The sequence below is a fragment of the Heloderma suspectum genome, chromosome 11, assembly GCF_057233095.1.
Source record: "Heloderma suspectum isolate Gila_16-S chromosome 11, 16-S_ref, whole genome shotgun sequence".
Taxonomy (NCBI): domain Eukaryota; kingdom Metazoa; phylum Chordata; class Lepidosauria; order Squamata; family Helodermatidae; genus Heloderma; species Heloderma suspectum.
In genome coordinates, this window is record NC_139468.1 from 3,667,125 (window position 1) to 3,690,963 (window position 23,839).

At 47.3% G+C, this 23,839-nt stretch overlaps 1 protein-coding gene across 1 annotated transcript in view; it reads right to left on the minus strand.

The window, feature by feature from the left end:
- The window catches only part of TLN2 (talin 2), a 215,501-nt gene that overhangs the window by 42,873 nt on the left and 148,789 nt on the right, over positions 1–23,839 (minus strand). Inside the window, exons 25-38 of the mRNA XM_084816675.1 lie at positions 22,540–22,674; positions 21,422–21,550; positions 19,513–19,615; positions 14,566–14,774; positions 13,246–13,365; positions 12,535–12,732; positions 11,300–11,439; positions 10,067–10,160; positions 8,065–8,154; positions 7,170–7,292; positions 6,332–6,475; positions 4,139–4,300; positions 1,572–1,712; positions 940–1,121 (exon numbers count right to left, since the gene is read on the minus strand). Coding sequence (XP_084672801.1) covers positions 940–1,121; positions 1,572–1,712; positions 4,139–4,300; positions 6,332–6,475; positions 7,170–7,292; positions 8,065–8,154; positions 10,067–10,160; positions 11,300–11,439; positions 12,535–12,732; positions 13,246–13,365; positions 14,566–14,774; positions 19,513–19,615; positions 21,422–21,550; positions 22,540–22,674 — 1,970 coding nt within the window. The remainder of the gene's footprint in view (positions 1–939; positions 1,122–1,571; positions 1,713–4,138; positions 4,301–6,331; positions 6,476–7,169; positions 7,293–8,064; positions 8,155–10,066; positions 10,161–11,299; positions 11,440–12,534; positions 12,733–13,245; positions 13,366–14,565; positions 14,775–19,512; positions 19,616–21,421; positions 21,551–22,539; positions 22,675–23,839) is intronic.

Below are 23,839 nucleotides of genomic sequence, written 5' to 3' on the forward strand. Positions count from 1 at the left end.
CCTTCCTCAACCTGGTGCCCTCCATTTGTGTTGGCCTACAACTCCCACCACCCCAGCCAGCCATGCTGGCTGGGGCTGATGGGAGTTGTAGTCCATCACATCTGGAGGGCGCCAGGCTGGGAAAGGCTTTTTGCCAGTTGTCCTTATCATTAATTTCTGTTAATATGGGGTTACCTTTGAAGATGGTTCAGACACCATGCGAAACAGAGCTGCTAGGCTACTGAGCAGGACTGGCTGATTCGCCATGTGATGCCAGTGCTTCGTCAGCTGCTCTGGCTTCCAGTCTGTTTCCGAGCACAATTCAAAATGTTGGTGTTGACCTTTAAAGCCCTAAATGGCTTAGGACCAGAGTAGCTAAAGGCATGTCTCATCCCACATGTACCTGCTCAGGCCCTTAGGTCATTTTCAGGGAGCCCCTGACAAAGGAAGCTAGGTGGGTGACTAAAGAGAGAGGGCCTTCTCAGTGGTGGCCCCCAACTTAATAATCTCCCCCCAATGGTTCACCCAGTGCCTAGATGGTTATCTTTTTGAGGCCAGGCAAAGAGCTTTCTTTTCTCCTATAACCTAGAGACCTAGTTCTAGGCTATTATGGCTATTTTATCAATTCCTGTGTTGTTTATTGTTTTGCATTATATTGTATTTTATTATTTTAAATATTTGTATGGTATTTTATATTTTTCACTGTTCTATTCCATTTTAATGTTTTGACTGTTTGTGATCTGCCCAGAGAACATTAGTTATTGGGTGGTTTAGAAATATAATAAATAAATACACAAACTTGGGGGTGTCAAAATGGTACAAATGAATGGTGTGTGCAGAAGGGGAATGGAGAATCTAGCATATAGGACCACAGAGAGGGGCAATCCTCATTCACATTTTGTAAACACTTCTAACAAAAATAACTTGGGGGTAGGGGGCAGAAGAAGAAAAGATGCAGACCTAATGGAGGTGATGAGGCTCTTAATGGACTCCGACACGGTGTGCGAGTGCCCGGCGAGAACGGACCAGGTCGATGGGTCCTTCGGGTTGATGGCCAGCAAGCGAGCCGTTGTGATCAAGGAAGATGAACTCTCCAGCATGGTCCGAGCTGAAGTCAGGATGGGCTCCTGTGCACGAGAACCCTGGGAAGGTCCGAAAGGAGAGAGGAAAGCCATGGTTAATTACTTGACTCCCAGACTGGGTCCAAACCATAGTTAGCTGAACCAGGAATATGCCAGAATTTGTTTTAGCAATCCTTATAAAGCAAGAAGGAATCATGGCTTGATCATCCTGGTTTGCATCAATTGCTCGAGCCATAGTTTCCTTTACAAGGGCCGCCCAGGGAAGGAGAGGGAAGAGAGGGAGCAAGTTAAATAAAACCAATGTAAGGTTGTAGTGTAGCTGACGTGGCAAGTTTTGATTTATGCCAAGTATCCTGCTTGCTCCTAAAAAAAACAGAAAAGCTGAGCTAAGCTTTTGCACACAGATATTCACCACACTTTGTCATTGATCTGAAAACCAGAAAAGTGATGACTCCGTACCAGCAGGCTATGGCAGGGCTTCACATCATGAGAATGAATCCCTTTTCTTACCTCAGCACTGATCTGGGCTGGTATGCTGACAAACTCAGGGTTCGATGCAAAGGCCGTCAGATTTTCCACAGCTTCGATCAATGGGGCAGTCGCGATCCGGCACTTGTTACGGTTGTCTTCTGAGAAGTCGCCATCCAAGGCCTAACGAGGAAAAATGACATGGGGCTCAGGGACTAATAAAAACTATAAATAGAGAAAGAGAGAGAACCAATAGCAAAAACTATGCATAAAAAAGAATTGGGTTCAGAGAGGTGCTACCAAGTCCCCTGGCTCTAAGAGCGCTATCCCACTGGAGCGACACTCTTAAAATGGACAGCTCCAAGACTGGAGCCATCTACCCAACCAAGCCCCACAGAAAGGGCAGGTGGAACAATGGAGGCAAAAACGCCTCCTGTTCCACTTAGGACAACTTTTAAGCTGTGGAATCGTTTGGCCTGCCTAGCTTCCTCACCCCTTGGTAGGCAGGACAGGTAACTCCAAGTCTCTCCTCCCCCTTTCCCTCCCCACCCACCATTCCATCTCCTTTTCTCCCTCCCCAACCTTTTTCCAAGGTCATTGTTGCTAACAGCGATGGACTTAGATGGGGAGACGTGGGTTCGAATCCCCCAGGCATTTGTGATGTTCATTGGTTGAAGCACCTCAGCCGAACTTACTTCACAAGGTTGTTTTAAGTTGGGATAATGCCTATGTATGCTACCCTGGGCTCCCTGAAAGAAGGGCAGGATCCAAGTGGGACAGAGAGCGAGAGAAAGAGGAACCCTTCCAGCATCCTGCATCACAATACTTCCCATTCTCCAGCTGGCTTTCAAAACAAGAGTTTCGTACAGTGATTACAAGAGCCATTCACACTCCCAACACATCACTCGGCCCTCTAGAACTGTTCATGAGTTCTCCAACTATATCCATGCTCTCCAAAGCAAATGCCCTGCATGCTGGCCCCTGAATTCTCTCAGACCCCAGGTGAGGGGGAGAGAACATCAGCTCTCTCTTGAAAACACTTTTCGGTGCCCCAGGCTCAATGGGAAACCATCCCACAGTAAGAACGCACTCCTTGGTTGGACAGGGTGCATACCCATATGCACATAAAGGTCATCATTATTATTACTGTTTTGTTGTTGTTGTCAACATCATCATCATCAGCATTAATATTATTACTATTAATACTAAAGGCGGACTAAAATCATTTTAAATATACACAAGATCTTTAGTGAAATTCACAGTAAACACCCCACAGACTGGTTACCATTTTTATGCGAACCAAATATTTATGCATCAGGGCTCAGAAAGAGATTTCCTGAAGCAAATTTCTTGAAGAGACTCCCACACACATCTATATGAAAGACTTCTCAACAGATCAAAGAGGCCATCTAGAAATATGGCAGGTTCTTCCTTAACTTTTTTTTTTTTCATAAAGTACAACATTCCCCCACTCCTTGTTTTCATCCCTGCCCACCACCACCCCGCCCCCAGACAATAAGCAGCTATATAGCTGGCTCCATATGCTGTTTTTAAGATGGTTTTAAAAACTTGTTTTTTCTGGCTTTTTTTAATTATAAATGCTGCTCCTTTTGTTGGTTAGTTACATTTTTGGATTTGGTTTCTTTTAGATTGTGTTTATTGTAACTAGCTCATTTTAAATTTCTTGTTTAAAACTGATTTGTGATTTTATGGATTTGTTATACTGAAATTGATGTATGTTTTATATTGTATTTTTTTCTGCTCAGACACCAAAGTCACAGAAAGTGCAATAGAACAGGGGGTGGATGGTGGATATTTTCGAAGAATTGAAAATTCGAAGATTTGAAGCTTCAAATCTTCGAAGATCATGCCTGAATTAGGGGGGAAAAAATCACGACGAAGCCACGATTCTTTGAAGATAATGCCTTAATTAAAAAAAAAAATGAAGTGGGGGATAGGAGGGGGTAAAACTTAGTGTCATTTGAAGGGATAGAACAACCCCCTGCTCAGGGCAGGAAGCCTGATTCCCAGGCAGTCACCCATCCAACTACTGACCGGGGCCGACCCTGCTTAGCTTCTGAGCTCAGACAAGCACACACACATCTAGCCCTTTGCTTGTTGCTGAGGAAACACTGAGTGCTGAGGAAGCTAAGCGATCAGTAGCCAGAAGATGACATGGGGCTGTTGAGAGCTGTGAGCATGGTGGGCGTGGAATCAGTAGAAACAGGAAGAGTTTCTGATCCTCCAATGACAGCCTCCATCTTTAACAGCAGGAAAACAGCACTCGAGTGTGAACCGAGCTTGCACATTCGATGAAGCACCACAACGGGGAAAATGGGTGAGTGTGGATAATCAAGTTTTAATGCAAGAGCGTTTAACCCAACAGGACATCGAATTCATTGCGATGGCGGGCGTAATGTAGATCGGCCCTCAGAACGGTGCTTCCTGTATGTGTTGCAAACTCCTTCCCTCACAGAAGGATAAATAACTTCCTGTAAAAATAAGCCATTTTTTTTATAGCTGAACAAAGATGAACAGTATTTAATCGCCACTTGAATAAGGCTGCCCTGACAGTGAAATACCAATATAGTCCCAGAAGATTCTTGTACCTTGATAGTTTTAACCAAGTTGGCGGTGCTGTTTGCTACCTCCTTCGCAGACTGGACAAAGTGCCTCTTCGCAACGGGGTTGGCGGTCTTTGACGAAGCAATCCGGCAGGCGTTGCAGAGCGCAGAGGTGTGCTTTGCCACGATGGTGGCGGCTGATAATACCTGAAAAGCAGAGCAGAGAGACACAGGGCTGAGCGGACCAAACTGCAATCATTCTCAACAGCAGAGCATCTGCTCTGGATGTAGAAGGTCCTGGGTTCATCTGCAGTTTTGAAAAAGGACGTGGGCAGCTGGAGATGGAAAACCCACTTCTCTGCCTGAGACCCCAGAAAGCTACTGCTGGTGAGAGTAGACAATGCTGGACCATAATCCGGACGTGGTACAAAACAGGTTGTGAAGGCAACATGGGGTTCCACTGTGACATTGTGCAGGTAACATGGGGTTCCAAACCCCCATAATTCAGGGCAGGGGGGTGATATTTGTGGGGAAAGACTTACTGGTAGGCAACAAAGGGCTGACTGTCATAAAAAGGACATAGGGCAGGCCTTTTTGGAGTATTTCATTTTGGAACAGAGGCAAGGGATTACGTGCTCCATCAAAACTCCTTGGACATGGAAAGCTAGCAGTCAGAGAGAAAAGCTTAGTTTTCTCTCCTGAGATGCTAGATTCCTGCAAGCAGGATTGGAATGGGAGGGATAGCTGATCCCGTGTCTGAGGTGCTAGTGGCTCAGGGGACCAGTCCCTTGTGCTTTTCCCCTGACTGTGTAGATCCACCCGGTGATACAGAATAGACAGTGGATATATTTTAAAGTGCCAATTGGTGGTTTAAATGTTTTGCAAAAAATAAAATGGAAACAATGTACAGGTAGGACTTGTCCAGGTCTCTTTTCCAGTTCCTTGGATGCTCTGAGAACTGGAGAGATGTCTCTTGCTTACAGTGCAATCCTGTACATGTCCACTCAGAAGTAAGTCTCATTGCTTAATGGGACTTATTTCTCCACAAATGGATATATGATTGCATTTTAATTGCATTAAAATATGGCAAAGAAGAAGAATAGCTACTCTCTTAATTTGAGACATAATTATGCCTTTAAAAAGAAGTTGGTTGTTGATGCGCTTTATTTATCTCAGTTAATGACCTGTGGAATATATCTATTTAAATCTCTCTCTCGATTTTGAAATTTCCAAAAAATGAAGAAGGGCAAAATGCATTCATTCACTGATAAAGACCAAGTAAAACATGCCCAAACATAATTGTCTCTTAGTTTTGTCCAAACTCATTTTCAGTCTAGGAATGTACGTATGCTCCCAAATCCGTATCTTTGCCCACAGCTCCTTCAACATTCAGTGAAGTACCACCATGTTTCCCTAAAAGTATCAGAGCACGTTCTTTCCTCCCCAAGTTTAATGAAGCCTAGTAACTGTCTCTATAACAGAGGGCTCAAAATCATTCTCTGCCATACAGCAGTGTCAGGAAACACCTGTTTGTTTCTGTACTTCGGCAATACGGACATTGCTGGCACAAGTGAAATGCAGATCAGGCCACAGCTCAGCGACAGAGCGCCCACTTAGCATGCCGAAGGCCGTGGGTTCAATCCCTGGCATCTCCAGTTAGAAGGACCAGGTAGCAGGTGATAGGAACCTTCTCTGCAGGAGACCCTGGAGAGGCACTGCCAGTCGAGGAGACAGTGCTGGGCTGGATGGGCCAGTGGTCTGATTTGTTATAAGGCAGCCTCCTACGTTCCTATTGAACAACATTATATTCTTCCTTTCTAACAGCCTTCTGAATATTAACGGTTTAACGTTTGGGGCAGTGGAGGTTAGTGGCTCAGATGTCAGTGGGGTGGTGAATCCGTTCCGGGTTTCAGTCAGAATCAGTCAGAACTCTAGAAGCATATGGTTGGAAGGGGGACCAACTCCTAGTCCAAAGCTCTCAGTGTCAACTTGGCTGCATGAGCAACCCCAGCCAGGACAACAATATTCTTTAGAAATGCCAGCAAAGCAGAACACAAGCCTAAGTGGAACATCCCAGAATCCTTTGCAGGAGATGCTGGGGTGCCCCTTTCAGGCCTCATGCAATCCAAGCACACGCTCCAATGTTTCTGCAAAACTGCAAGGGAAACCAGGATCCACCGCTCAGAGTCTGCATAGTGCAGCTGGCAAAACACCTTGGGCAGCCCTGTTGGGCGTTACCTGGGATGGGCTACTTGCGGGGTCCACCAAGTTCTGACATGCCATTTGGATAGCTTGATTAGCCCTGGCAAACTGGATGGGATCAACGAGACCCTGCTGACCAGCCTGGCTGTTGGGATCCGAGATGCCAACCAAGTAAGCGGCCTAGACAAAAACCAAAGACATGGTAACTTCCCAGAGATGGGGCCCGTGCGTTGTGCAAAGGCTGCCATTCAATCTGCTTCGCTGGGGTTCATGCAGAGCAGGAAGCTGAGGAGAGCCGTTTGCAGTCCAGCACACTTGTGAGAGAGAGCAGGTGTTGCATTGCAACTGCAGGTATGGGAAATGCAAACAGCCGCCGAAGCGTCATTTGCGAACCTGACCGAATGCCACGTCCCACATCATTTATTATAGTGCAGGCCGAGGCTTTAGGGTCCACAGCTCAGCCAACTACACGTGAAACCGCTAATGCTGCTGTCATTTAAGGGGCCAACAGGGTGCTAGATGGCTCAGGCTGACTATGGTTATTTATGAAGATATAATAAGCAGTCAAGCAGAAACGCAAATCAAAGCAGCATTCCAAAGATTCAAAAATGTGACCAATGGTTATGAATCCATCAGATCCTTTCCATTCTCATGCTTTGCAAGAGCTACACTGATTAAACCACTTTTCCCCAACATGGTGCCCTCCAGATGTTTTGGACAGCTAATAACCATGCATCATGGGAGTTAGCAGTCTAACACATCTGGACGGTACCAGGTTGGGAAAGGCTGTGCTTAGAATATGCAGAGAAGCTGAAGGTCACTTTCCTTCAAGACAGAAAAAGCTCGTTTGTTGTATTAGTAACCTGGAAGTCACCTGAGCTGCTGCTTCGGTGAGACCGCAAAGGGCCTTTGAAGCCACCCCGACGCACTCGCCAAAGACGGGAAGGTCACCTGTTTTGGCGTTCTGAGAAATCCCAGCCATCGCCTCGCCAAGCACCTTCAGACAGAAAGTTGATTCAAGACTAATCTTTCAGCACACTCTGCTGTATTAATAATGATGCTACATAATATTACAATTGCCACTATCAATAATGGTTCATTTCATTTCATTTATTACATGTCTATACCGCCCAATAGCCAAAGCTCTCTGGGGGGTTTACAAAGATTAAAAGCTTTAAAAACACACTGTTATGCATAATATAAAAACAGTTTAGCTACTGTTACATATAAACAGAGCAGACACACATACACGCACACATATCCAAACACTATCTCAGGACCTGATTAAAATTTTGAAAACCTATCATATGCTACCAAATGCCTGGGAGTAGAGGAAGGTCTTAACCTGATGCCGAAAAAGAAACAACGCAGAATTTGCTGGAGATCCATTCCATAATTGGGGGGATCACCATCCCTATACTGGTGTACCCTTCAGATGTGTTGGGACTCTGATCATCCCCCAGCCAGCATGGCTGTTGACCATGATGGCCAGAGATGATGGGAGTTGTAGTCCAGCACATCTAAAGGATGCCAGGTTGGGGAAGGCCAAAATAGGAAGTTCAAATCTCTGAGGAGGTATCACAGACTTTTCCTCCTGAATGCTGGAAAAAGCTACACAGCTCTTGCACCCTGGTTCTCCCATTTCTGCTGAAATGCTCTGGTGCCCTAACTTTAGGGAGCTCTGATAAGCTTGAGTTCATATTAAATATGGCTCGGTGCAACAGGTTGTGAAGAAGGACACATGAACAGAAAGAAAACACAATGGCTACCTTTGAATTTTCCATAACACCTTCAATGCAGTCGAAGTAGGAGAGGTCACTCACAGGTTCATTGGGGTTTTCCAGCATCTCTTTCACCGTCTGAAAGCAGACAGGGTACCGCCAGCCATGAGCAACACAATAAAAATAGTAGACCAACGTGCCTCTTGCCGCACTTGTGTTAATCGTCAGCATGCACTAGATCAGCCTTCCCCAACTCAGGGTGTTAAACTAAAACTCCAATCATCCCTAGCCAGCATGGTCATGCTCACTGGGGTGATGGAACTTGTGGTCTGAAATATCCAGAGTGCATCGGACTGGGGAAGGTTGCCCTTGATTTTTTGTGAGCAGGTAAGTGAAGCCGTACTTGGGATGGATACATTTTGATTCTGTTGCTTCTAAAGTTTTTACAGCTGCAGCTTTTTTAGAAATCATCATCAGGCTTTAATGTTTTTTGGGGTGGCTTGTTATATTTTTTGATCATTCAATTCTACATTGAATTGATTGTTTTAGTGTTTGGCACATCACATTGCATAAGTCCCCGGCCTCTGTCCAGAAATGCTGCACGTAAACAACTAGATGGCCCTTTGTTGACCCTTATAAGAGGGTCCGGCTCCAACCAGAAGAATATTTTCTTTCCAAACAAAGCCCTTAAGTCTATGCAATGAGGGCCATTCTCACCCCCCCAATCAGTTAATCTGACAAAAGAACTCATCACTTCAACCTCCATGGAATATCTGAGGTTTGATGAATGTCAACAATCCCAGACAGATTTGGTGAATATCTAGAAATTTAGAGGTATACCAATGCCTGTTGACTGTAGGTGTTGAAAGGAAAATGCCTTGCAAATAAATGCATTGTTTAGGCCTTCACAAAATTAATCCAGGATTATTGGCATTTGCGTGTGAATGCCAGTGTTCACCAGACTTCCCTCTAGTGCAACATTCCCCAACCTGGTCTCCTCCAGATGTGTTGGACCACAATTCCCAGCATTCCCCAGCAACACATCTGGAGGGGACCAGGTTGGGGAAGGCTGCTCTGGTGAATATAAAAATATTTAGGGTGCAATCCTATGAATGTTTAGACAGGAAGAAGTCCTACAGTTCCCAGCATGCCCCATGCTGGCTGGGGGAGGCTGGCAGTTGCAGGATTTCTTCCTGCCTAAACATGCATGAGATTGTGCCCCTAAGGACTTAAATCAAGGTCAAGCAAATTCTAAGAGCAGAAGCCTGGCAGACTTGAGTTCTGTGCTTCAAGGGTGCCCCTAGGCTGCAGTGCCAGCTTGTCTGAGCATTCCATCAGCTGACTCCAACGGGCCAATTCCAGCCTGCCAGGATCTATAAAACCCTGGCTTCAGAGCTTCTCCTCAGGCTGAGCAACTTGCCTGTGGTGTGAGGACACCGCCTTAGTACATGCCCCAGTTTTGTCACTGGATCTAGCCCCTTGCTGGTTTGGACTATGTAGCTGCCCTGGCCTTGGACTGACAGACAGCACCCCTGGATCCTGATTGGCTGGAGCTTGATGATTTGAGGACATGATCAATCAGCCCTCTCCAACTTCCTGAATCATAAAATCAAGGCTTGCCAGTCACATCCTACTAGGAAGGTACAGATTTTGTTAAATCTGTTTTGTTTGTGTTCCGTGCATTGTCAGGCAGCTTTTGTTCCATCGTCCACTCTTGGATGGAATTGGATTTTTTAAAACCAGAATTTCGTTCTACTTGCACTAAGGCACATTAGCACTAATGCACACTTGCACTAATGCACATCAGTTAATGCAAATTAATGCTAATGTGCACTAATTAATGTACATTAACAACTTAGTGCAACCCTCCTCCTCCAAAAGTGAAAACCCAGTCCGCAAGTCTGTGGAATCCATGTGATTTGGAAAAACCTGGTCCACTGCAGAACCTGCAGGTCAGATTAATTGAAATTTGAACCCATTTGAATCTGCTGCAGAGTTCCTGACATCCCTACTTCCCATGAATCTTCCCCGGGAACAGTAAGTTGTGTACCTCCAGTTCCCGGAGAGCGTTGTCACACTCTTTTTGGCCAGGGGCTTGCTGAGTACACAAGGTGATGAGCTGGTTTATACTCTCAGTCACAGCCCTGGAAAGAGAGAGAGATGTACATGGGAAACACTGACAAGGTGGCCAGTCAGAGCAGACACCATGGTGCAAGTGCTACGATAGCAACTCACTCCTTGCCCCATATCTGTATCGTGCTTTTCCACGTGTAGAAACATGTGCTGAAATTGGGCAACCTGTTACCTGTGACTGGATGAAAATGCATTGGCACTGATGACCATTTAGCTGGCACAAGGACTAGATAATTATGACTTCAGCACAGTAACTAGGTGTTTGCAATTGAGGAAGGGGGACTTTATGACAGTGCAGTGAGCATTCCACTACAAGTTTCTGGATTTATATTCTAACTCTTTGTTGCTGTAGCTGTACATACACATGGGCGCCAGGGTTCTCAAAATAAACACATTATTAAAATTCCTCCTAGCAACCCTGCAAATTTTAAAACAACAAATAAAAAGCCAAATTAAAAACAAACCAATTAACTTCTTTCTCTCTCCCATCCAGTAAAAAACAAAACAAACCCAATGTAAAACCCAACCCAACACTATATCTTTCTAGGGGAAAACCCGAAAAGCCAGATGAAAAAGTGTATACAAAAGGCAAGGATATCGGAATAATTCCTCAGTTTCAGAGATAAATTCTTCAAGAGCCTTGGGGCCACATCTGTAAAGGCCTTGTCTCCATCATCAGATGTTGTAATGCACGTACAGATGGCAACAAAAGTAAGGCCTTTTGATGAAGAGACAAGACAGGAGGGTTGATACAGGGAGAGCCCTTCTTTAAGGTATGTGGGTCCTATCTAAGGCAGATGTCTATGTTTATATCTTTCTTACTTTTCTTCTCCCAGTCATTTCCATGTGGGTAAACTGAGGCCAGTCAAAAGGTGAAATGTACCTCAGAGGCAGTGGAGGCTGGTGGCTTCAATGTCAGATGGGCAGTAAATCCGCTCCAGATTTCAGTTAGAAACAATCAGAACTCTAAAGGAGCTCCAAACCATGGATAGCTCCTTTAGAGTTCTGACTGTTTCTGACTGAAACCCAGAGCGGATTCGCTGCCCACTGGCACCGGAGCCACTAGCCTCCACTGCCTCTGAGGGAAAGCTGTTAAGAATTCACACCCCAGTCACTCTGACTTAAAAATGAGGCCAACCTTGGTCCTTACCTTGCTGCTGCTGCTAAGAGGTTCTTGGCGTTGGGAGCGCCTGGATCCACCGAGAGAGACTTGGCGGCCAGAAGCAGCTTGCTGGAAGCCATAGAAATATTCTTGAGGTTCCCTATCACTTGGATCTGGTCCTCTTTAGTCTGCAAGGCCAGAGGGGCAAATCATGACATAGATTTAGCACAGGAGGTGGGAAGGCAGTGAAAACACTAAGTGCTGGGTTTGCAGCTCCATATGGCCATCAGGACCACCAGGACAGCGTAGAAAACAATGCAGAGTGCAACTTTGGTTTTCTGTGTGTGCAAACGGTAAAGGAGCTCACATCCAAGCAGACAGATGCCCCCAACGATAGAGGTCTTCGCGGGGTAAAGCGGGGAGCTGGGCAGAGCTTTGAAACTACTTGCTGAACAAGGTTTCTGTTCGCTTGCACATCTCTGCCTGGCACAACCATCCCGCAATTGTTTGGCGAACAGTGGGGCCGGCAGCTCATTCTGCACCCCAGGCCACGTAGGAAATCTGTCATGGGCCCCGAGAGCTGCAGCTAATTTGTGTGTCTTCGCTGCAGGGGCTTAATGAGCATATAATTTCCATGCATATGACAAGATGGCGAGCTGCAGTGGGTGGCCGTAACAGGAGTTGCGTCGGCTAGCCTGCCACAGAGGGATGGATAATGTCTTTGCATAATGTTCAGGGAGGCTCTTGTTCAGGGAGCCTCAAAGCCTGGCCCTCCAATGGACACAATGTTGCACATCCAGCTGTCTAGGTGGCAGCTGAGACAACGGCAGCTGTGCCAAGGAAGGAATGCTTTAAAATCTGCAACGTAGCGCAATCTGAGCTTGGCATTCTGAGACACACATGGGAGAAGAGGGAGGGCTCTATGGCTCTCATGAAGGCCTTCGCTGGGCAAGGAGAGAGATTGTTCCTTACTGCTGCTGTGCCTTGCGGGGAGAGGCATTTGCAGGGATGGCGGAAATCTCGGGTCTCTCCCCCAGGCAGAAACGCCTTCCCTGTGGTCGTTACAAGCCCGTCTATCCCCTGCAAAGGGACAGCGGAGCTGTGTGTGGGAGCTGTGGACAGCACGAGAGGCGACCCTGCAGGCGAGGCATGTTTCGTTTCAGCGTTTATATCCTGCTTTTGCATACTGGGGAAAGCCCCGAAGCGGCTATCAACTCCCAAGCAGAGAACAGTAACACCAGCCCTCCCTCTCCTGCCAAGCCATGGAGAAGAAGAAACCTCACCTGCGCTTGCCCAGCCATTTCAATCCCAGCATCAAGGAACTCGTCAAAATCCTCGCTGAACTTTCCAGAGGCCGCCGCCAGCTCCCCGCTCTGGCCTCGTGTCGCGTGGACCACCTCCCCGGCCGACTGGTTCAGGTCGGCAGCAGCCTGGTTGAGTTCGCTCTGCGCTTCTTGGAAGGATTTTGAACTGGGAGGCAGCTAGCAGCAGGAAGAAAGAGCATTCTGGGTCATTGTGCGTCCTTATAGACACAGCACCAATGATGTGCATGGTGGCACTTACAAGAGGACAGGTCCTTGCCCCAAGGGGCTTACAGTGTGACACAAGGGAGACAGCAGAGGGAGGGACTGGAATTGGAGGCCCCAGGGATAAACAGGGAGAACACGTTATTATTTCAGTTACTCATACTTTGGCTTAGTTACAGTAAGATACAGAGATTAGGGGGTTGTGCCAACCATCCAGAATCAGGCCATGGGTGCTCAAACTTCTTTTTCAACAAGTCTTTTGATGGCCTGGTCTACACGTGTGGTGGAATGAGGTGGCAGAATGGACTGGAACACCACCCTACTGAACAGGTTTCTATTTAGGACTCAATTCTTACTTGCAGGTTCTGTTGACGTTTTTTAAGTCCAGCTTTGCATTTCTATAAAAACTCTATTATTATTATTGTCATTATCATTATTATCAACAACACATTTTTAAAAGCACCTCACCGATTCCACAAGCAATTTCTTGCTGGATTCACCAATGCTCTTCAATGCCACATCCACATCCTTTTGGCCGGGGAGGCAGTTGACGCAGTTGTTCAGCGAGTGAGAGACGGCTTTGGCCACCTTCAGGAAACACACGCACACAAAGAAAAGCCGAATTGATTCAGTCCACAAGCTCTGGGCAGGTGTGGGCAGGTGTACATTTTTCTCAATTGTTCTTATATGATGTTGTGAGCTGCTTGATGGAAAGGCAGGTATAATGTTTTAAAATTAATTAATCTATCAATCGTGCTATTAAAGTTATCTTTTTGCACTGTGCCTTCCACAATTAGCTTGAGCAAGCTTTGGTTGGCTGTCACCCTTGGCTTATTCTGATGCTCTGTTTGGATCGTCCTGCTATTTCTTTAGGCTCCCCCCGCCCCACCTGTTATTTGCCTATTTATTTTGGGACTAGGTTTGTTCTAATTGCAAAATGCCTCAGCAGTCATTGTCTACAGATATTCAAAATAAAATAGAAAAGGCCCCTAAATTAAAAAATTAACCAAAACACAATTAAAAGACCAGAATCAATATAAAAACAGCAGCTGTCAAAGATCCCTGTCCTTGAGGAGTTTAAAATCTAAATTTTGACAGTGGAGAAGACGACGGAGGCAGGCGAAGAGACAGGCGCACACAAAAGTAGCCAGGGAGGAACGTAGGCGAGTACAGTCCCATGTACTCAGATGTGGTTGTAGGAGGAGTTTAAGTTTACAGGAGAAGCCGAACACTCCATGAGAACGAGGCAGGCCATCATTCTGAGCAGGCACAGGCCACTATCCACTGGGGCTTTCTCCTTCATGAGCTTTGCTGAATGAATGGAAGCTGAAACCGAGCATGGCAGACACCAAGAACACACACCAGTGTGCATTTTAAAACAACCCAGGTTTGGTTTTTTTTAACCTTGGGTTGTTGTGCATGATGCAGTGTGCTGGTGCATGCTGCCTGATCGCTCCCACTGTGATCCGTTGTGTCAGAACGCAGAACTCTGGTTTGTCTCTCCACTGACAAACCAGAGAAATCACCCATGCTTTGTTCTAGGGCTATTTCTCTGGCTTGCAGGGGAGAGACAAGCCAGAGGGGTCCAGGTCCATATGCAATGCTAAACAAGCCAGGGATAGAGTACCCCAGGGTTGCTTGGCCACTCCTGCTTGCAGTGGGAGCAAGAATTCACAACAACCCAACCCACCATTTTTAAAAATGGTGGGTTGCTGTGATGTGTGAAACGGGTCCTCTTCTTCTCGGACTGGTACAGCGAGACAAGGCCCCGGCCGTTCCGCCACTCACCTGGGCCAGCCTCTGCTGGCTTTCAGCATCGCCAGGAGCCACCAGGGCCTGCTCTGCTTCTTGGATGAGCATGGCGGAGCCTTCCATGACGTCCCGTGCAGAGTCCAACATCGCGTGTGCCGCAGCTGGGTCACTGGTAGATGCGGCCACTCCCCGCGCTGCCTGCGCCAAAGTCTTCAATGCCTGAGCCGTCTCCCTTGCAGCAACCCCTAAATTAATGCATCAGCACTTGTGATATTTCTATACCGCCCAATAGCCAAGACCGCACTGAGGCCATCATTCATATATTCACCATGGTCCATCTGTCATGCACAGGCATCCCTTCAGGTTCACAGAAGGAAAAATCCCCCATTAAAATGAAAGGCAAGTGAGATGGCCCCGCTTTCTATGAAAATGCTCCAACGTCTACTGGAAAATCCCTTGTGGGCATGGGTGATCGTCCACTGTGGTGATCTTGGTTTTGTTTTGTCATGACTTGCCCTTGTTCTCCTGGAATAGAAGCATTTATTTTCCACATTAAAAAAAGAAGAAGCTTGTCTATAATGTCAGTCTGGTCAATTCATCACGGAGTGGGGGGATACCAGGCTAGGACCACCTGACTGCCTGTTTGCCTAAAATCTGCCTGACTCTGGTACTTGCCAGCCTTCATGGCCACCAATTCGCCTGGCTTTAAAAGGGGACTGGACAGACTCATGGACGAGAAGGCTACCAATGGCTACAAGTCCTAATGGCTCTGTGCTACCTCCAAGACCAGAAGCAGTATACCTATGTACACCAGTTGCTGGGAAACATGGGCGGTGCTGTTGTGCTCATGCCCTGCTTATGGGTTCCTGGTCAACAGCTGGTTGGCCACTGTGTGAACAGAATGCTGGACTAGATGGACCCTTGGTCTGATCCAGCAGTGCTCTTCTTATGGATCTGAGCTTGTATTACAGCAAGCTTCCACAACACACAACATCCTTCAACCACCCAATTGTTCAGCTTGATGACTTCTGCATCACTGAGAAGCTTGCCTAACTGCTCCATCATCAATCGAACGGGGGCGAGAAAAAGATTTCAATACCCTGTTTTGTAGGTCTCTGTATGGAATCGATTTCTCAACAAGAATATAGGGACCCAAAGAGTTCCTGAGAGCCACAGAAAGCTCTTGTCCGCCAAGTGGAATTTCCAATCCCGCCCCTACTTTGAACAGCTGATGCTCAGGCTCTGTTACACAGTGTTTTTGAAATGTGTAGTTCTGAAACAGTTTTGAAACATGGAGGAGCAGGCATTTGAGAAAAATCAAATTGGGGTCATGGAATTAGTTCATGGGATCCTGGCCATTGTGGGTTCCTGGCCAAGAGCATTTAGAAGCTTTGCCTTCATCAGCCCAGCTTGCCTCAGTTGGAGGTGGCCTTTCATGGAAAAGAGGAGAAGGGGGAAAAATAAGGCAAAACGTTCAATTTTCAGACAAAAACTGTTGCGTAACAAGCCCTGTTCCAGGACATCTTTGCTTTCCAGATTATAAATATTTACATGGCTATAAAACTTTCAAGTTTGCAGCCTAACAAATAAAAGAACCGCCCTTTTTAAAGTCATGGATTATTAATCCTGCACATCTTTCCCTACGCAAGCATACTGAAACCACTAAGCCTTAAGGCTGCAACCCTATCCCAACACTGGGGAACTTCCTTCTGAGTAAAGGCGCATTGCATCTGGCTGCACATTGGCTTTTCTCCAAGTGAAATGTTCCTACTTACAAAGGCAAATGCGCTTCCTGACCACTGGTTCATAACAAACCTAAGATTTTAGAGACATAGAATTTTTAGAGATCAGGCCAAGCCAATGCGCCCAAAGAGGATGAGATCCCAACCCTGAACTAGTGCCGGGACAGGAAGACCGTCAACGAATATTTGCCCCCTGCCGATCGCGCTGTCTGGCAGCATTTCCCAAACAGGAGGGCTCTTTTAATTCCATTTTAGAAATCGTTATTCATGCATTAACGAAACCCCTGGAGCTTTGCAGCGTTTCACCGGACAGCGAATGTCTGCTCCGACGCGCCAGGTCTTTGCAACTGAAATAACAGAGCCACCCTAATCCAATTACAGCCACTTCAAAACTGAAGCACAACTGAAATCTGTTCCGTCTCGGGGCACATTACCAAAGGGAGCGCCACTCTAATGAGCTTTATCGGTTGAATTTGGAAATCTCCTACCGGGCTAACCACTGAAGACAGAATGTAATTGACAGAAGAACGTTTTAATCGCTCCACAAGCCTTGCGCCATCAGATGAGTAATTCCCCGAGGGTAATGCAATCTTGCCTATACTGAAATGGAAGTCCTCGTCACCACTGCACATTCATTTTTTTGGATAAAGGAACACAGCCAATGTTGCCTAGGCTGGGCAGGTATATCGACATTTATATGGCCTGGCTGCAGCTGGGTATATTGCGCCATGCACTAGGTTCACTGCAAAGACAGGAGAACGCTTTCGTCAGCAACTTGTTCCCAAAAATTCAGAAAGTTTTACGAAGTGGACAGCCAGCCAGTGGAGCTCAGGAACTGGAATAAAGCTTGGAGATCAACAATGTCACCTGGAACTGAGGCTAAGTTCAGAGCAGGAAAGTAGCTTAGGGTGCAATCCTATAGCTGCTAGTTTCCGGGAACCGACCTTGGAGCCTGTGCTTCGAGGTTGGTTCCCGGAGAACCACCTCTCTACCCCTCCCCCGCTGCCTCGTAGGTGGTGCGGAACGTCCCCAGGCTCCACGCTTATGAGGGAAATGCGAGTGGGGCAAAAGGGGGCATTCCTGGGGGCGGTGCGGGGAGTGCAGAAAGTCTGGGACAATGCTTCCTATGCATCATCCGGCCTCCCCACCCCACGCTCCGATGTCCTGTGGCTAGACAGCCGGAATCAGCCGTCTAGCCATGAACACAGGGTGGCTGGAGTGCAGCGGAGAAGTTCCCCTCCATGCTCTGCTCGCTCTGCATTGGATAGGTGGTCACCTCCCAAGTTCAGAGGTGGCCGCCTCTCCACATAGGATTGTGCCTCCAGGACCTGTATAACCATGAGCCAATGGGTCCTGACCCCAGGAAGCAAGCTCCTGAACCCATTACAGCCCAGGGGCCAAATTCTGCTCTCCTGGGATCCAAATCTAGTCCTTCAGAGTTCCCCAGAAGGCCACGCCCCCTGACCACTGGTAGTGTGGTGGTTTCCTGGCTTTTGTTGTCCAATCCCCCCCCCCTTCTAAGATGCTGAAATGCCTCTCCTAAGGCTTAGTTACTGTTAGCAAGAGCTTTAGTCTAAAGTATCCCGGCAGTTTTGGTTCCCCTCCCTTCACCTTCAGCCCTAAGCCATTTTCCTTCTGCCCCACCCACCACTGCAAGGCGGCCCCCAAGAAGCTCTCCAAAATGGAATTTGGCCCTCGGGCTGAAAGGGGTCCCGCGCCCCTGCATTACGAGCTCTGTGGCTCCACCACTCTCCCGATGAGACCACTGGGTTTGCTTGCCGCAGTGTGACAAGGGTGACGCCAACAGCAGTGTCCCAGTGCCAGCTGCACTTGTCAGAAGTGTGGTGGGCTGCTGGGATGCCACAGTTTACTTGTTGCGCCACTGTGCCCGGCCACTGAGTTGGAGAGCTGGGAGGAGAGTGACGGTGGCAGAAAAAAAAAAACGCTTTGGAGGGAAGGAGGTGGTGGGCAAGGAAGAGCTCTCCTTGGCTGGGAGACCAGGCCTGATGGGAAGGAGGAGGAGGAGTCATCAGGGCAGGGCAAGGCAGGCGTGCCTTGGCGGGGAGGGCGCAAGGGACAGAGGTGTGTCACAGCCTGAGCAAGGAAGGGCCGGAGGAGGGCAGCCAAATGCTGGCTAGCTAGACTGTAAAAACCAATGATAAAAACTGGATGGCCCCACAAACAGGGAAAACAGGGGGAGGAAACTCCAGATGCTGAAAATATCGATAAGGCCCAAAGTGTTTCAGAAATCCTTCCTCAGGAGCATGTGTTCAACGAAGTTCCACCAATGCATGGGGCACTCCAGTGACTCCCAGGATCTCCCAAACATACCAATAAATCTTTTTTCAGCATCTGGAGTGTCCTCCCCCATTTTTTCCTGGCAGAACTGTTGTCACACAGCGTCAGTTGTCAACTGTCTCTTCTCTTAGAGGAATTCTCCCCTCCTGCAGGGTAGAAATTGTGAAAACCACACCCTCCTAGACACAAGGCTCCAGAGTGTGGGAGAGAAAGTCTTACCTAGGAGCCATGTAACAAGGGAACCCATCAGGAACTGTTCCCCACAGTCCATATTTATTGAAATCCTTCCTGTACATTCACTGCGGAAGGACTTGGGGGCACCAGCAGGCACAACACTGATCCCTTAGACTCTACCCAAGACTCCACCCACCTTAGGTGCCCAGGAGTGGGTGCGTGCACACACGTGCTTTGTCCCCAAACAACCTACCACAAATTATGCAGTTGGGCCCCCACCAAGAGAAACTGGCTGGCTACACCTCTCGTTACTCAGCACAGAAACTGCCAGCTTCCTGGAATCATCATAAGCGGCATCAGCCCAAGACTCCTCAACAGATGAGAAACGTTGGGCAGCCAGTAAGCATCACTGAGATAACGGGTTGTATCCAGTGTTAGTCCTACTGACAGCAGACCCATCAAAATGAACAGGACTGAAGTTAGACTAACGTTGGATATAACCCATTGGATAAAAGCCATTGGATGGCACATGCTTCAAACACGGTGCTATGAAATAATAATTAGTAACATCGTCATTAATAATACTGTGTATTTATACACATATTCGTGTGCCACTTTTGGCTCTTTGTGGCCTCCTTCCAAAGCAAGGAAGAAATAAAAACAATCACAGAGCATCACAGAGCATCTTAGAACACCTTTGCCATAGCTGACGAGATGCCATTATAATGGATATATTTTTTCTGGCAAGTTTTGTCAAGCTGACTTGTACCTGTATAATGTTCGTTGCCTTGTGCCGCACAGGTCAACAGCTGGGCCATGGATGAGCCGACTGCTTTGGAGGTGCTTCCCAGGTCCTGAGCGCATTTTTCAAGCTGAGTGGGGAAAGGGCCATGCTAACATGAGCCAAAGAGGAAAGGTAACGCTGTGCAATGACCCACCAAAACATGGAGTGCTGCTCTCAGTGGAGGCCCCTACGCTATGGAACACTCTTCCTGGAGCAGTGTGTCTCCCCGGTGTCATTTCATCAGTAAACCAAGAGTTGTCTGTTTCAAAATGTCTTCCCCAGTTTCAGACCCTTCTTTTGGACTGCAAATTTTACTAACTCATTGTTAATGGGACTCAACCATTAAAATCGAACTGGTCATTGCTATTTAATAGTTACGCTGCATTAATGTTTTTAAGTTGTGCAGCCCAATCCTATGTATAGTTTACTTGGAATTAAGTCCCATTGGATCCAGTGGCTTACTTCCAAGTAAGTGTTATTTTATCGTTTACTTTTTTTCTTAACCAATGCTCATAAGCCACTTTGAGTCTGTGTTAATGTAGACGCACAGGTTATGAATCACGTTGACAAATAATGAATCCTATGCACACTTGGTAACCTGAAGCTTGTGGATACTTCCCCCTCTTGTGCGTGGATGGTGCTGTTTTGGCTACATAAAGATCGGCACTCCTCCCTGAAGTTAGCAAACAGAAGGAATAATACCTTTGTTATCAGCTAGTTTAGATGAAAAAGTCTTAACCTTGCGCCAAAAGGAACACAGAGCTGGTGGCCAAGCAAATGTCTCTCGGAAAACTGTTCCACAGCCTCAGCTGCACAGAAGGCCCCGTCACTTGTAGACCCTCATCTAACCTCGGGAGACGGGGGCACCTCCTGAGACCAGTCAGAGCCGGCGATTCTGGGGCGAGATGGACCAGCGGTCCGACTCAATAAAAGGCTGCGCATCAAAAATGGCAGAATCGAAGACCATGTTGTCTTGTCTCTTCTATGTTATGGATTCCAGTCTGTTGCTTGATTTTGGCACCAGGTGCAGACCTGCTCATTTCCTCAGGCGTTATAATCTTAAGAAGAAGTGAAGAGGGAAAGAGCACCGCGAATGGCAGCAAAGAAGGGGGAGACAAGCTCTGGTGTTCAAAGAAACGAAATTTGTTGCGCTCGACGTGTTTCAGAATGCTACCTTTCTCAGGAGCTATACATCAAACCAAACATTTACATTAAAAACGCTGTCTTGCAGTATTGGGTTTTGGGTGGCGGAATTTTAGCATTTGTATACAAAAAGGTTTTATGAAATTTTGCAATACAGGAACAGGTTGTTATCTGCAAGACAGCGTTTTTAATGTAAATGTTTGGTTTGAATTATAGCTCCCCAGGAAGGGGGCATTCCGAAACACGTCGAGCACAATAATTTTTGTTTTCATGAGCACCAGAGCCTGTCTCCCCCTTCTGGACTGTTTTAATCTTTAGACCTTTCAGTACCTTTAGTTCTGCTGTTTCCATGGATTGGATGCTGGTGGTTTATTTGTTTTAATTTAAATTGTGGTTGTTTTATTCTGTTTTGGTTTCTCACTTCTTTTATTAATTCAATTAATTAATTCAATTAATTAATTAATTTAAATTGTGGTTGTTTTATTGGTTTCTCACTTCTTTCAGCCTTCCCCAACCTGGTGCCCCCAAAATGGCTGTGTCAGGGATGCTGTGAGTTGTAGTTCAACACATCTGGACACCAGGTGGAGGGGGCCTGCTTTACGGTTTTAAAATGTAATCTTAATGACCCAGAGGACATCACTGAATGGACAAAGACAGTCAATCAATCAATCAATGAAAATATGTCTTCAGTTTTAGCCACGCTTGGACAGGCCCAACAATGCCCCACACCCTTAAGCGCTCGCCAGATTACCGTTTCTCCTGGAAGAGGCTTCAGCTGCCCCTCGAGAGCCGCCATCTTTGCATCCTGCAGTTCGTTTTTGAGCGTTTGGACAGTGTTTAAAGCAGAGTCAATTTCCATGGGTCCACATGCTTCATGTGCCTGCACACCAGAGAGAGGAACCCCCAAATGTGCTCGTGATCAAAACAGCGATCCAACCCCTCCCACTATCAACAGCGCACACCCTCTTCACACGTGGCCTGCTCGGTGTTTGAGGGTTGCCACCTCAAATGGTGATGCACGTGGGAATGAGTCATCACAGATCCAGCACCACAGTGGTAAACATCTTCAGCAACATTATTTTCAAGGGAGCCAGTTCTGGTATTCAGCTACAACCCATGACATATAGGAGCAGCTGTATATGCAAACGTAACCATGGAAAAGGGGCGCGGTCAAGACAGCTCAGTCCATAACTGATCAGCTAACACAGGGAAGCAGAATTTCAGGCCCCTGGGCCAAAACTAGCAAAGTGGAGTCCCAACCCAGCCCTCTGGGTTCCCCAGACGGCCTCATCCCCTTTCCCCTGACCAGTGATGGTTGGGTGGCGCTCCGACTTTTGTGCAGTTTTTTCCCATTGGAGAAGGCTGAAATGCCTCCCTTAAGGCTGAGTTACTGGCAGTGAGAGCTTGAAGCTACTGTGTGCTGGCATTTTGCCAGCACCCCTGTCTTAAGACCCCAGAGCTTCTACAAAGTGGGATTTGGCTCTAGGGCTGAAAGAGTTTCAACGCTCCTGATCTAAAGGGACAGGTACAAGCATCTTCAAAAAGCCGGTATTCTGACAATGCAAAGCCACCCTTCAGATGGCATACGGGCAACACACGGCCCTCACAGGTGACTAGGGAGTTGCGGTGAGGGGCTGCGATCTCAGCATGCAGGGAAGTTTAAGCCTCCAGAAAGAGGAGGTTTAAACCTCCCTATCCCTGCATGCTGAAGCATGCAGGGATAGGGAGAAGCATGTGTGTGTGTGTGTGTGCACGGACACGCACGCACAGGTGCATACAGCCCCTGGCCCATCCTTCATTGCCCCAAGTGGCCCTCGCTGCCCACCCTTCCTTCAAATGCACCCCTCATAAGTCTGGAGGTCTCCCTACCTTTTGGGAGGCAGTTCTTAGCTCGGCAAGGCTGGTGGCAAGGTTTTTAGCGCACTGGCTCAACTGCATTGCCGCGGCCTGGTCACTCACCGTAGGCACTGCCGCTTTGGCCGAGGCCACCATTTTGCTCCCCGGCTGTTGAAAGAACGACAAAGAACCAGGCGTAGGAGCCGCTGGCCATGAGTGGATATGGCCACTTGTCTGCAGAGCTTGTCCATGTAACATCAGCAGGGAGACAAAATGTTGCAAGCATCATCTCAGGCATGAGTGGGGGTTCCCAGAAAGCCACACCCCCTCCATTGGCTCCACCCCCCACCAACTGCTTGCTGGTTTCCTGGTTTCTGCGCACTGTTTTTCCATTCTAAAAGGCTGAAATGTTGTCAGGAATGAATCTGAGCGTGTGGAGATGTCTGGCAGCTCAGATTCGGAATCAGAATGGGAACAGCCAGAACAGAGGGAGGCACCTTCCCCAGTGAGCCCAGAGATGGAAAGGCTTTCTTCCCAAGACCGTGACATACCATGCCTTCGAAAACGGTCCGGAAACTTCAGCTGGTCCAAAATAGGGCAGCAAGATTGTTAACAGGGACTGGCCTGCGAGCTCATATTACGCCAGTACTTTTCCAGCTGCACTGGCTGCCAGTCCGTTTCCGGGCCCGATTCAAAGTGCTGGTGTTAACATTTAAAGCCCTTAACAGCTTGGGGCCAGGTTACCTGAAGGATCGCCTCCTCCCATATGTGCCTGCCCAGACCTTAAGATCATCATCAGCGGCCCTTCTCCGTGAGCCCCTGCCAAAGGAAGTGAGGCGGGTGGCTACTAGGAGGAGGGCTTTTTCTGTTGTGGCACCCTGGCTCTGGAATGAGCTCCCTAGTGAGGTTCGCCTGGCGCCTACATTGTACTCCTTTCGGCGCCAGGTGAAGACCTTTTTATTTTCCCAGGCATTTTAGCATTTTAGCTTTCTAAATTTTTATCTTTGCTGTTTTAAATCTGTATTTTAAACTCCTGTACTGCTGCTAGGTTTTATTGTGGTTGTATTGTTATATTGTGGTTTTAATGTTCTATATATTTTAAATTGTTTTATTGTGTGTTGTTTGGTTTTAATTTTTGTGAACCACCCAGAGAGCTTTGGCTATTGGGCGGTATAGAAATGAAATAAATAAATAATAAATAAAATAAATACAGATGGCTCAGCCTGAATGGCTTCTCCATTCCTCCACCATGAGAACTCAAGTTTCAGAGGAGGAGGGTGATGGGCGTGACTTGAGGGATGTGAGAGTCCGTCACAGAATGGGAAAAGTGAGG